The following is a 15,000-nucleotide window of genomic DNA, read 5'->3' on the forward strand; positions in this document are numbered from 1 at the left end:
CCGGCGCTCATCCGCCATGTTACATTAAATGTACCCAGCCGTGGTCCAGCTTGTATTAAAGTTTATGGTCCACTCTGTATTTCACATGCTCTCGACACAAGACGAGTGTTAAAAAATATATATTCCCACCTGTGGCTGTCCTCTGTTGTAATCCAGGTGGTGGATCTTTCAAAAAAGGACGTTTTATCACATCTGGCATCTTTTGAATTGTCTCAGTTCAATTGATTTGAGAGAGAGATTTTGGATGTTTTGGACCGAATTGATCACTCACCAGGATAGCCAAGAGGTGTGCATATTTTTGGTCTGAGTGGTGTAGCCTAGGTTTGAATCCAGGTCAGGTCAGGTATGGGAGCATGTGCCAGAACAGCGCGTCGCTGCGTCCACTTTCCGCCGGTACTCCAGGGGTCTCCGTCTGGCCATCCCCCAGGCAGATGCCAGGCCCATCCCCATCTCCTTGAGATGATGGTCAACCTGTTGCAACCATGAGGCACGTGGTCGACCCACTGGCCTCCTCCACTCATGAGACTCCCTCGCTGAGAGAATCTGGTGAGCAGGATCAGAGTCAGGAAAACGAGCCACATGTCCATACAGCCGCAACTGACGCTCACGGACTATGCAGGTAACAAATCTCATCCGAGTCTCTCTCAGCAACCGCTCGTTGGACACAAAATCCGACCAGCGATAGCCAAGGACTCTCCGAAGAGACCTGGTACCAAAGGAATTAAGTCTCCGTCTCAGATCCTTGGTCAGAGTCCAAGTCTCGCACCCATAGAGCAAGACTGGAAGTACCAAGGATCTGAAGACTCGGACTTTCGTCCTCCCGCACAGGTACCGGCAGCGCCACACCCCATGATCCAGTGAATCCATGACTCCCCAGGCCCGACCCAGACGTCTATTGACCTCCAGACCCAGCTATAAACTGTCATCCTGGTGTTTAACACCGCACGGAGGGCGAGGCATCAACCTGTGTGCCGTCTCTCTGATAGATGTTAAACTGGGTGTCCCATCTGCCACCATGAGTTGGTGGACCTGAAAGATCCCACGGTATCCTTCGCGAAGACTCGGCGAGCCATCGCCGGCACCATGAACAAATTACAAATTCCTGCTCTAACCTACAGGGGGCACTGCATCAGCAGCACAGCGTGCCCCCATCATTGATATAAACCCACAGTCATGTGCTGTGCACGAAGGAATAGCAAAGGGGATTTGCTCTCCTTTATTAAATGTTTTCAAAACACGGTGAATTGGCTTGCTGACTGAGTGGCCTTCTGTTTCCTCTTCAAACTCCTGTTGTTTTGTGTTGGAAGCAGAACCGCCTCAAAAGGTCTTACTTGAAATACACCACGTGGTGTTATTTAATAGTCAAAGTAACTTAAATGAACATATTAATTAGTTTGTATTTGAAAATGTAAGTCTGTGTGTCCCTGTAAAGAAGTTTGATAAATGAGATTTAAAATCTGGGAAATGCAGGTTTAATGAATTAACAGAGTTATAACATTTGAATGTGGAACTCAAGCCAGATGGCATGAATGCCCCCCCCCCCTAAACCCACTCACAACTTCTCCTGTTTGGACATTTTTATATAAAAGCGATGCAGACACAACTGTTTATTTGGTCCGTCCTACTCTGGACTGATCATGTGTTTGAGAGTGAGCAAGCCTGGACCTCAAAAGCGTGCGCTTTCAATTTGGCCCAACCTGCTTCAGCACCTGGCACTAGTCTGGCTGTGAGAAAGGGGCTTTGGTGTTCTCTGCCCTTGTCACAAAGCTCTTTTGTTGGGGGGGGGGAGGGGTGGAGACATGGTGAGTAATGGAACCAACTCTCCACGGGCGCTTGTCGGCGGCAAAAGCGTGAAATGTGTTCACGCTAACACCCCGCGTCTCCAACTGCCGCAGATATAAACGGGGTCCGAGTCTTTAAATTGTGGCTTCGAATCTTTAAATCAGGGTCCAGGGTATTTCAATTGAGGGTGGGGGTATTTCAATCAGGGCTCGGGTATTTCAACCGGAGTTCAGGTATTTCAATTGGGGCTGTAGGCTTTAAAATCTGATTTCAGGGTATTTCGACTGAGGATGGGTATTTCGACTATCAACCAGGACTCAGAAATTTAAACTGAGGGTGGGGGTATATCAATCGGGGCTCGGATATTCATTCCAATTTTGGTATTTCAACCGAGGTTCGGGATGTTTCAATTGAGGCGACAAGTTTTCAAATCAGGGTTCAGGGTATTCCAATCAGCGCTTGGGATGTTTCCGTCAGGGTTTGGGATGTTTCACTAGGGGCTACAGTTTATAAAATCTGGGTTCAGCATATTTCAATTGAGCTTTGGGATATTTCAATTGAGGCTCTCGGTTTTTATACCAGGGTATTTCAAGTGGTGCTCGAGGTCTTTCAACCGGGGCTCCCGTTGTTTCAATGGAAGTTCAAGTTATTTCAGTCGGTGCTCGGGTTCTTTTAATGTGGGTTTGGTGTCCTCAAAGAGGAGCAGTGCTATTTCAGTGGGAGCTTCAAAGTGTATTTAAATCGCGGCTCGTGATATTTCATTCAAGGTTTGGGCTCTTTAAATCGGGGCTCAGACTATTTCATTCGGGGCTCAGGATATTTCAATTGGAGCTTGGATTCTTTAAACCTCGGCTTACATCTTTAAATCAGTCCTCCAGCGACTTTGATCGGAGCTCTCATTCTTTAAATCGGAGCTCGGGCTTTTCATTGGAGGCATCAGAGTATATTTTAATCGGCCTTTCCAATCGGGGCTCAGGTATAGCAACCAGGTTCGGGATCTTTAGATTGGGGCCCAAGCTATTTCCATCAGACTTCAGAGTATTTAAATTGGGGCTTGTGTTTCTTCTTCAATCGGATCTCTCCGAGATTTCCCAACAACTGCGATTTGAAGCATTTTATACATGTTCTACACATGGTATATATGGTGGTGCTCAACAATTTGGCATGCGATGAAGTGCTCTGTAGACAAGAGGTCCAAAGGCCGAGGAGTGACTTTTGGAAGCAAAAAGCTCGAAAGCAATGAATGTCCATCTATTCGACGTGATGCTCTTCGTGGCTCTGACCGCACGGGTTCCCATGTGAGCCGCATTTAAGGTTGCACGCAACCTAACCCTGTTAGTCCCAGAGAAAGCGTGTCCAATTGCCTCTTTATTTACCCAGCTGGGAGCCAGATTAGCACACTGTGTTCCTTCAGAGGCCCGCGGGGTCTTCGGTAGCAGGAGCCCGTCCGCTGTAATGGGACGATGCATGATGTCAGGTGTGCCAGATCGCGCAAAATGCCCCATTGGGTCCAGCTCGAAGCTGTTACGAGACATGCGGTCTAAATTACACGTGTGACTGTATTCCCTTCTGCACTCCCCACATTCACCATCGGTGTGAACATGAGAACAGCAATAAAACATGAATCTGCCTTAGACTTCCAGTATTATTGTAGAATTTGCAGGGCATCACGGGCTAATAATGATGTGGTTCGATTCGTGGCCAATGGGATGAACTAGACTAATAAAAGTGCGCACTGGAGAGGACGTTACGTAATCAAATTAAAGACCAAATACTGCATTTGAGTCATCAGAAGGAACCCGAAGCAGCAAAGAGCAAATATGAAGTCATTAGGAGGAGGAACCTGGATAGGAATCAGGTTTCAGGCGCTACTCCTCTGCCCTCGGACCCACCCAGGTGCAGCCAAGTGAGCCTTATTCAAAAATTTTTGCAATAATTAATTTATCCAGAAACAGATGGATAAATAACGAGATAAATTAAGAGTAAAGAAGATAAAAGAGAAATGTGAAAAAGTAGAAAGAAGTGTGAAAGACTGAAGGGAGACGTGAAAGAGAAAGGAGTGAAGATCAAATATGTCGGGAAGAACCTGGAAAGATGGATATCAGCAGTTACTCCCCAAGGGCAAACGCAGCAACAGGTACAAGTTACCAGCGATCCATCATTGGGGAAGCACAGTCCACACAGCATATGAAGGATATGGTACAAACAATGAAACGGAAGACCAAATATTGCATTGGACTCATCAGAAGGATGTAGCAGATGGGTCTTTGGAGCAGACAACTTTTCCTGCTGGAGGACCTTTGTTGATCTATAACCTCAATAAGACAATGTTGTCAAATCTGATTGGCTCTCATGTGATAGCCTTTCACATGCTGGAAAATCATAAAAGTGGAACAAAGAAATACCTCTTTTGTTTTTCTTTGTTGATAAATCTCCATTGATACCACCACCACCAAAGGTGGACGAAAGTTGTTTTCACCCGCCAGTTGTCTGTCTGTCTGTGAACAGGATATCTCGAAACTTGGACGGATTTGGACGAAACTTGGTGGGCATGTTGGGTGTGTGGCAAGGACGAATTGATTCGATTTTGGTGAAGATCTGGGTCGGGATCTGGATACGAATTTGTTTTTTTTAATTCTTAAAGTGATTCTTCACCAAATGAGAGATAGGGCCAAAAACGATATATCGCACGATATTTATAAAAGTTGTGGATGGATTATGACAAAACTTGGTGTACGAGTTGGGAAGGTAACACGAAAAAGCTGATTAGATTTTGGTTAAAGTACGGACACAGATCCAGCCTATCATTGGGATTCAAAACGTAAACTGTTCAGCCTGGCATCGGTATGCGCTCTATCAAGTAATATAGACCATGCAAATATGGGAGAACAGGGTAATATGGATCATAGAAAAATACTTCATGGAAATTAAAAATCCCAGGGAAAATGTACGATCCAAAAATATTTTAGTGTACATACTTGGGCACTTTAATGATATTATTTAATTTTCGGTCGAGTACATAATATGTGCGAGTGTCTAGCATGGGGTGAGTGGGTAAAGCGTGCAACCATAGCAGCAAGGGCTGATGGGTATAACCATATAGGTTAAGTCGATGCAAAATGGGTATAACAATATGGTACGCATCCTTTGTGAATGCATATATTGTACTATAATACGATTCATATATATGAAGTGTGTGATTACCTGTATAATGGATATACAAGGGAAATATAAATGCAATAATAGGTCAATATGCCCATCTATAAGTTACGTTACCTAATTAGACTAGTTATTTTGTTTATCCGAATACAACAAGCTCACATCCTCTATTCATTTATACATTCACTATATTTACCTATTAAATTCAATCTCATGATCAGGTCTACAATACTAATATGCGTTTTCAAAGGTGTACTCTTGCGTAAGGAATAGGTTTCCATGATTGCAATTGCAAGACAGCCAGCTTAATATCACGTCAAAATGATGGATTGCTTCACAATGCATCATCTCCTGCTGGGACACGCACACAGCACCCGTTAGGGTTCCATCTTCCATAATGTACTCCTAGCGCTGAGATCGCTAGTCGAGAGATGAGACCAGCACTCAATGCGTGTCCCCCAAAAGCCACCCCATATAACCCATCCCATATACCATCAGCATTTTCCCTGAAAGTTGTAAGAAGCTCGGTTGCTGGTTTGACGGGGTCAGGCCGAGCCAGGTGCACAGGGAGGAGACAGGGTCGTTTGCCCCTGAAGCGTCAGGGGGAATCGGGGTGAATGTTGGAGAGAGCGAGAGAGAAAGAGAGACTGACTGACTTGCAGCTCATTTCTTCGAGGGAATGGCACAGAGACCGCCTGTTTGTTGTCAGTGCTGAGAAAGCTCCCACGGGTCGAGGCTCTGGAGAAAGGGGCCTTTATAGAAAATTACTTTTCACCTGATGTTCTTACTGCTGGAACACATTGTGTGTATGTCTGTGTGTGTGTGTGTGTGTGTGTGTGTGTGTGTGTGTGTTCAATAAAGACAGGTTATGTAAGCAGTGAAGGCCCACAGCTGTTTTCCTTGGAGTTTAATTTGGGGCCAAGAAAATGGCTTTGTAGGACTAACACTGTATTCCCGCTCTTTCCCTAATAGTCTGCAATACAATTTTCAACATGGACTTCATGTATACTTTGGTTGACCTTAGAAGATTTGTGTGAAATGCTATTATATGTGCTGGCTGTGGTTGGAATGCTGAATGAGCCCAGCAACGTACTGATCAAAGATTCTGCTTCCAGTGGAATCTCTTTGTAGTTCATCCTCATGGTGTGTCATTGGATGATTGGATAGTGATATAATTATAACAACCAATCAGGACGATGCATACCTGCATTGTACAATCGTTGGCCAAAATGATAATGTCATATTGCTGTGTAGTGCAGGTCAGCTGTCCAGAGTGGCTGGCAGGATAGTTCAGTAGGTAGCGCACTCGGTTTTGATTTCCTGCTCGACTATAAGCTGCCATCCTGTGCTTTGTAAGCATGGTGTCGTAACATACGACTTGTGTGACGTTAATCTGGGTGTCCCGTCTGCTATAGTGTGCTTGTGGATGTTAAGGTTCCCGATGCACCTTCAAAAAATGAGTAGGTCATTGTGTCACGACACCCTGACCAAATTAGGGACTCTTATCTGTGATGGGAGTGTCAACTAATCGAGGGCGAAATCCTTAACTCTGGAAACGGTCAGATCCACAGGTCGAGGGTGCACTCTTCCCTCCAGGAACAACTCACTCTTGGAAGGTGTTTGTGAATTATGATCAGTCACATGATGTTCCACTCCTTCGGTCGATGTATAGCTATATATACCTGCAGTGGTGAATATCATTATTTTCTCAAGGATCTAAGGGGCTTTATAACGAGCACATGTATTGAAGGCCGTTGCAGCTCGAATATCCCTGGAAGTGGAAGCCACAACTTTAAAACTTAGTAGATGACAACATATCATAAAGGATAATGGCTTTACTGTTGCTGTATATACACTAGGGGTTTGTAGTCTTGCAACACTTGACGAGCCTCTAATTTCAGGCGAGAACAGAAAATGCACCTGGTCATGGTGCTATGAATGCCGAAGCTGAATTCATGACGTCCAATGGCAGAACGACGTTGGTCTGAGGACTCACAGTTCACGTTGTTTTGAACGAAAGGAAAAAAAAATGTAAGGTAATGGAAGTCTCAGGAAATAAATGGACACCAAATGCATTCCACGACGAGTTCATCTCGCTGGAGGTGGAGGAATGGGTGAAGGATTTTCAACTATAGTCAGTTTTTGGACTTATCAACCCTTTACAAGGCAGGGTAACATGGAATGGGTATCTCCGACAAGTCCAAAATGAAGATAGAGATAGTCAATAAATGTGTGAATTAAGACAAAGTTTGTTCATATAATGACATGCGTCAAGGAGACAATGCCACCATCCACGTTATCTCTGGATATTAATCTGATACATCATCTGTCGGGAAGTTTGAGACTGTACCATCAAGACCCTTTTGCAGATACCTACAACTTTGATGCAGTTCCACTCGGCCTACCTCGAGGAATGGTATCATAATTCCACTGGATGCATCTTTCTCCATCTTTATCTCATTCACGGCACATCGTGTTGCAATATGAATCAAGGCCAAAGTTTGCACAACTCCATTATAATTACAAATACAGTATGTAGTTTTTTTTGCCCAGTGATTATATTTATGAAAGCATGTGTGTGTGTGTGTGTGTGTGTGTGTGTGTGTGTGTGTGTGTGTGTGTGTGTGTGTGTGTGTGTGTGTGTGTGTGTGTGTGTGTGTGTGTGTGTGTGTGTGTGTGTGTGTGTGTGTGCATCTCTCTGTTTAACCCGCTCACGATGGACATGTTCTGCAAAAGTCTTCAGGATTTAAAGAGGGAGGCTTACCATGAGAATAAGAAGAACCCTTCAGGTTGCCTTGGTAGCGTTCCCATATAACCCCTGGTTCAGGATGCAATTATCAACAGGTTCAAAAACCCATATCCCACACATATTTGTCTATTGCTTACTAATGTCACTGGAATTACCACCTCAACCGAAAGTGGATGGAGGTTATGTATTCACCCCTGTTTGTTATTTATGAAATTGAAGATTCACAAGTACTGTATGTATATGGTATTGGTTCGTCTGGTCTGTTTTAGTCCCTTAACGGTTTCACCGGAGGGGGTGATAGGTTTTTTTTTCTCCATCTGTCCGTCCAGACTGTGGATTTTCAGACTTTTTCCCATACCCTTTAAAGATTCCATGGTATATTTTGTGAAGAGGAGGCAAGTTATCACCGGCACCCTGAATAAATTACAAATTCCTTCCTGGACTGACTGCTGGGAAGGCAATGGCAAACCACCAATAATTCACCAAACCATCTATCATAACCAAACCATCCATCACATCCAAACCATCCAGCACAACCAAACCACCCAACATAACCAAACCATTCAACATCATCAAATCACCCAACAGAACCAAACCATCCACCAAAACCAAATCATCCAGCATAACCAAACCATGCAGCATAACCAAACCACCCAGCACAACCAAACCACCCAGCAGAGCATAACCAAACCATCCAGCCCAGAATAACCAAGCCATCTTGCATCATCAAATCACCCAGCATAGCCAAACCACCCAACATAATCAAACGACCCAACATAACCAAATCACCGAACATAACCAAAGCATCCAGCATCATCAAATCACCCAACATAACCAAACCACCAAACATAACTAAACCATCCAGCACAACCAATCCATCCAGCATAACCAAATAACCCAACGTATCTAAATTATCCAGCACAACCGAAGCATCCAGCATCATCGCACCACCCAACATAACCAAACCACCCAACATAACTAAACCATGCAGCACAACCAAACCATCCAGCATTATCAAAGCACCCAACATAACCAAACCACCAAACAAAAGCAAACCACGAAACAAAAGCAAACCACCCAACATAACCAAACCATTCAGCATCATCAAATCACCCAACATAACCAAACCATCCAACATAACCAAACCATTCAGCATCATCAAATCACCCAACATAACCAAACCATCCAACATAACCAAACCATTCAGCATCATCAAATCACCCAACATAACCAAACCATCCAACTTCATCAAATCACCCAACATAACCAAACCATCCAACATAATTAAACCATTCAGCACAACCAAACCATCCAGCATCATCAAATTATACAACATAACCAAACCACTAAACGCAACCAGACCACCCAACATAACCAAACCGTTCAGCATCATCAAGTCACCCAACATAACCAAACCATCCAACTTCATCAAATCAGCCAACATAACCAAACCATCCAACATAATTAAACCATTCAGCACAACCAAACCATCCAGCATCATCAAATTATCCAACATAACCAAACCACTAAACGCAACCAAACCACCCAACATAACCAAACCATTCAGCTTCATCAAACCACCCAACATAACCAAACCACCCAGCATCCCCAAACCATCCAGCATAACCAAATCACCCAATATAATCAAACCACCAAGCCAACCAAATCGTCGAGCATAACCAAACCACTCAGCACCACCAAACCACCCATCACAACCAAACCACCCAACATAACCAAACCACCCAACATAACCAAACCACCCAACATAACTAAACCATCCAGCACAACCAAACCATCCAGCATTATCAAAGCACCCAACATAACCAAACCACCAAACAAAAGCAAACCACGAAACAAAAGCAAACCACCCAACATAACAAAACCATTCAGCATCATCAAATCACCCAACATAACCAAACCATCCAACATAACCAAACCATTCAGCATCATCAAATCACCCAACATAACCAAACCATCCAACATAATTAAACCATTCAGCACAACCAAACCATCCAGCATCATCAAATTATCCAACATAACCAAACCACTAAACGCAACCAAACCACCCAACATAACCAAACCATTCAGCATCATCAAATCACCCAACATAACCAAACCATTCAACATAACCAAACCATCCAACTTCATCAAATCACCCAACATAACCAAACCATCCAACATAATTAAACCATTCAGCACAACCAAACCATCCAGCATCATCAAATTATCCAACATAACCAAACCACTAAACGCAACCAAACCACCCAACATAACCAAACCATTCAGCATCATCAAACCACCCAACATAACCAAACCACCCAGCATCCCCAAACCATCCAGCATAACCAAATCACCCAATATAATCAAACCACCAAGCCAACCAAATCGTCGAGCATAACCAAACCACTCAGCACCACCAAACCACCCATCACAACCAAACCACCCAACATAACCAAACCACCCAACATAACTAAACCATCCAGCACAACCAAACCATCCAGCATCATCAAATTATCCAACATAACCAAACCACTAAACGCAACCAAACCACCCAACATAACCAAACCATTCAGCATCATCAAATCACCCAACATAACCAAACCACCCAACATAACCAAACCACCCAACATAACCAAACCACCCAGCATCCCCAAACCATCCAGCATAACCAAATCACCCAATATAATCAAACCACCAAGCCAACCAAATCGTCGAGCATAACCAAACCACTCAGCACCACCAAACCACCCATCACAACCAAACCACCCAACATAACCAAACCACCCAACATAACTAAACCATCCAGCACAACCAAACCATCCAGCATTATCAAAGCACCCAACATAACCAAACCACCAAACAAAAGCAAACCACGAAACAAAAGCAAACCACCCAACATAACAAAACCATTCAGCATCATCAAATCACCCAACATAACCAAACCATCCAACATAACCAAACCATTCAGCATCATCAAATCACCCAACATAACCAAACCATCCAACATAACCAAACCATTCAGCATCATCAAATCACCCAACATAACCAAACCATCCAACTTCATCAAATCACCCAACATAACCAAACCATCCAACATAATTAAACCATTCAGCACAACCAAACCATCCAGCATCATCAAATTATCCAACATAACCAAACCACTAAACGCAACCAAACCACCCAACATAACCAAACCATTCAGCATCATCAAATCACCCAACATAACCAAACCACCCAGCATCCCCAAACCATCCAGCATAACCAAAATCACCCAATATAATCAAACCACCAAGCCAACCAAATCGTCGAGCATAACCAAACCACTCAGCACCACCAAACCACCCATCACAACCAAACCATCCAGCACAAGCAAACCACCCAGCATAACCAAACCTTCCAGCATAATCCTTGCCATTACACTACTTTGACAGCATCAATTCTCTGTATAGAGTTGGGTACATCGATGATTGATGATGATGATGATGATAAGTACAGTGACACCCAATACACTGCATTTCAATATTTTGTGATGGAAACACCTCATTTGTGGAGTGATCATTGAATAATTTCCACTAATCCCATTTATGTCGAGTGGTGGTAGACAGGGTTAAGCAAAGTTCCATTATTTACATGAAGTCCTTGTCAATGCATTACAGTTTTACTATTTCTTTTCTTTGCATCATTTTCATGAGGATTCTCAAGTGGTACACCTTTTTGTGTTATGTTAAACACACGTGCCTGCATTGTCATGCGCTTCAATGTGTCCCCTCAAAGAGCTAGTGTTTTGGTGCCAAAGGTAAAAGGTGTTGCATAAAGCTCGATCAGGAGTGACCCGCAAAAAACGTTTTTGTTTTTATTTTTCCATCAGACACAAACCAATTGTTTCTGGGCACAGGCCACGAAGGCAGGAAAATTGAAGAAAACCCGTCCTCGCTCCGTCTTTCAAGTTTGCAAAAGCCCCAGGGGCTTGAGCAGGCTGTGCTCAAAAACAAATTGGTTTCTGCCTCGTGTCGAGGGGTCTTGGGATGTAAGCTGCCTGAGTTACATGCAACCTTGCGGTGGGGTCGCACTGTGTGCGGCGTGCTGGGGCCGCGGCTTGCAGGCAGCGCATGATTCCTTAAACCCCTAATCCGACCCCGAGCTTGCTGACAGCACTGCATACAAAGATGCCATGCCACACATTGCAGACCCATTTTGACTGCGAGTCTTGTGTTCCTTAGGATGCCCAAAGAAGAAAACGAGAGAGTTTCTCATGAGTTTACTCGATGCGCTCACGACGGACATGGTGAATGCAGTGAATCGGAAAGGACGAAGGTATGATGTCAATCCTTCCACAATTACTCTCCTACTTTTACTTTTCCAGCACATGCAATAATTATTTTAGCAATGTAATAATAATACCTGTTTCTTCCAGGCATTTACTTTACCTCAGCAAAAATACACCATGACAGTCAGGTGGGAATAAGATGCCCCTTTCAGAAAGGTTGGGTCAGGATGTCCTCCATCCTGTTTTATCTCCTTGATCCTGGTAACATGTCTAGAATACTGAACATCTGCACCAGAGGGCTCTCTGGCTGATAGTATGGTGTGAAATTGCAAATTAAAACATTCAACGTACTGAACATAAGGACCACAGAGGATTTAGATTGGGATATATATATATATATATATATATATATATATATATATATATATATATATATATATATATATATATATATATATATATATTTATTTATGGTATATATATTGTTATGGTTTTGGAAAACTTACCCCAGGGGGCAAGCATATATGGACACGTAGGTGCCCCGATGATGAGTTATTTCATTAGTCTTTGTATAGATAGTCCTTGGTCCCTTGTCAAAGGGCTTTTTAGGGGGCATGCATTGGTTGGCTGTTTGTCCCATATAATGTCTTCCCCCCTTTCCCCTTCTGTTACTTTCAATCTTTATTCCTTCACATAATCGTTCTGTTCAATCCCTCTTTTATCTTCAATCATCCCTCCATTACCCAATTGGCCGCTTCAATGGTTCACCAATAATATCTCCTCCAACAAACATCCTTTCAACAGTTCCTCCTTCACCCCATCAGTGTTACCTTCAATCCCAGGGATGTTTGCTCATCCCTTGGTCATGCGGGGTTCCTTTACATGTTCCCTCAATCTGCGCATTGCTTGGTAACCCATCTGGTGCTCTCACATGCATGCTCGTGGCGCTAGGTGCTCGGCATGGCCTGTGAGGCATGGCTCTTCTCACGGGCATGGTACAGTGCAAAACTGTGCTACTGGGCATTCTCCGTGTGAAAGAGGGGGCTCTCCTTTCAGCTTTGGGCTTGTGAGGGGTGGGGTGAGGGCTTCATTGAAACATCCCTCAGAATGGTGTGGTCGGGTCCGGTCAGGTATGGGAGCATATGCCGGAGCAGCACGTCGCTGTGTCCATTTTCCACCAGTACTCTAGGGGTCTCCATCTGGCCATCCCCCAGGCAGATGCCTGGCCAATTCCCATATTCTTGAGAAGTTGATCAACCTGCTGCAACCACGAGGTCAGCCCATTGGCCTCCTGCACTCACAAGGCTCCCTCGCTGAGAGAATCTGGTGAGCAGGATCAGCGTCAGGAAAACTAGCCACATGTCCATACAGCCGCAGCTGATGCTCACAGACCATGCAGGTAACAAATCTCATTTGACTCTCTCTCAGCAACTGCTCATTGGACACAGAGTCCGACCAGCAATAGCCAAGGATTCTCCGAAGAGACCTGGTACCAAAGGAATTAAATCTCCGTCTCAGATTCCTGGTCAGATTCCACGTCTCACATCCATAGAGCAACACTGGAAGCACCAAGGACCTGAAGACTTGGACTTTCGTCCTCTGGACTTGGCAGCATCACACCCCATGAACCAGTGAATCCATGACTCCCCTGACCCGGCCCAGATGTCTGTTGACCTCTGACTCACAGTCAGCAGAGACATGAATATCACTGCCAAGGTAAGTGAATCTCTCCGTGACCTCAACATCTTTGCCACAAACAGGTACAGACAGGATAGCAGCATCCAAGATGTCATTGAAAGCCTGAATCATAGTTTTGATCCAGTTTTGGTGGCACCCCACAGAGACCTAGTATCCTCCAGAGTGCTGAATTCATCCGATTCACTGAATCAAATGCTTTAGAGAGATCAACATAGGCCGCAAGCAGCCACTGCCAAAACTCTCGGCTGTGTTCGGTGAGGACCCAAAGAGCAAGGATATGGTCAATCATTGACCTCTTTGGTGTAAAGCCTAACTGCTCTGAACACTGGTGCTCTCGCAGATGGTGGCGAATCCTATCAACAATTATCTGAGCAAAGACCTTGCCTGACACTGAGAGCAGCGTCACCCCTCGGTAGTTGTTGCAGTCTTGGCGATCACCCTTCCAATTCCAGAGAGGGAAAACAAGGCCCCTCTTCCAGTCAGTTGGGATGATGTCTGTGTTCCAGGCAGAGCACGGAACTGCATGCAATGACACGAGTACTGCATTTCCACCAGCCTTGAGAAGTTCAGTATGGATGCCATAGATCCCAGGAGCTTTACCCATTTCAAACGGTTCACCACAGCATGTGTTTCCACAAACTAAGGTGGACCACAGTTGATTGGAGTGTCAGCAAGAGGGATAGTAACACCCCTAACATCCAACTCGACAGCTGGTGGATCAGCCCAGTGCAGCCGCTCAAAGTAACCGACCCAGCGGGCCTTCACTCGAGGCTTGCCACGAGGGGAAGCACTTGGGTGCCACCTGAACGCCCGGTCCTGAGGCCATCGGGCATAGAAAACTCTGCACACCGGCAGGTTGCTAAGCAACCATGAACACCAATTGGCACGGTCAATCCGGGCAGGGTTACAGTACTTTGCATGATACCTTACCTGTGGACAGACGGCTAATTGGGGTCAGTACCATCAGTGTATACTCGGATTACTGTTGAGTGTTGCAGTGATTCTGCACTGGCTGTCAAAGCAAATTATTGAGGTAGAACGTCCCACCTAACCTTACTTGTGCACTGCATCGGACCAATAAAGGAAAAGACAACTGAGACAGATTGGAAATAGCAACAAACAATTATTAATTACAAAAACACAAGCAATCATTTAAAAGCAAGAAAGCAAAAAGGAACATAAGGGCAGATTTAACCATCACACGTATTCTTCTTCAATCTTACTAAAACAAAAGATTTGGCCATCATTCAATCAGGGGCAAAGAATAAAACAAGGACTTGAAAATATAAGAAAAGTAATGAATGAAGAAAAGGAAAGCAGTCTTTCCTTCTCTCCCTCATCTCAC

General features: G+C 44.4%; 1 protein-coding gene and 1 long non-coding RNA gene across 6 annotated transcripts in view; one reads left to right on the forward strand and one right to left on the reverse strand.

The window, feature by feature from the left end:
• LOC147014699 (uncharacterized) overlaps nt 1-1,485 on the reverse strand; it is a 6,612-nt gene extending 5,127 nt beyond the window's left edge. Inside the window, exon 1 of the long non-coding RNA XR_015050460.1 lies at nt 1-1,485. This exon is cut by the window's left edge and continues 364 nt beyond it. This is a non-coding gene — a long non-coding RNA (uncharacterized LOC147014699).
• The window catches only part of LOC147014698 (SPARC-related modular calcium-binding protein 1-like), a 156,268-nt gene that overhangs the window by 74,522 nt on the left and 66,746 nt on the right, over nt 1-15,000 (forward strand). For all 5 annotated transcript variants that reach the window (XM_085852839.1, XM_085852835.1, XM_085852836.1 and 2 more), the window contains exon 10: nt 11,911-12,004. In XM_085852839.1, the coding sequence (XP_085708965.1) occupies nt 11,911-12,004 (94 nt within the window). The remainder of the gene's footprint in view (nt 1-11,910; nt 12,005-15,000) is intronic.

Source organism: Eptatretus burgeri, chromosome 13, assembly GCF_056783735.1.
Source record: "Eptatretus burgeri isolate ZD-2024b chromosome 13, Ebu_testis_v1, whole genome shotgun sequence".
Classification (NCBI taxonomy): domain Eukaryota; kingdom Metazoa; phylum Chordata; class Myxini; order Myxiniformes; family Myxinidae; genus Eptatretus; species Eptatretus burgeri.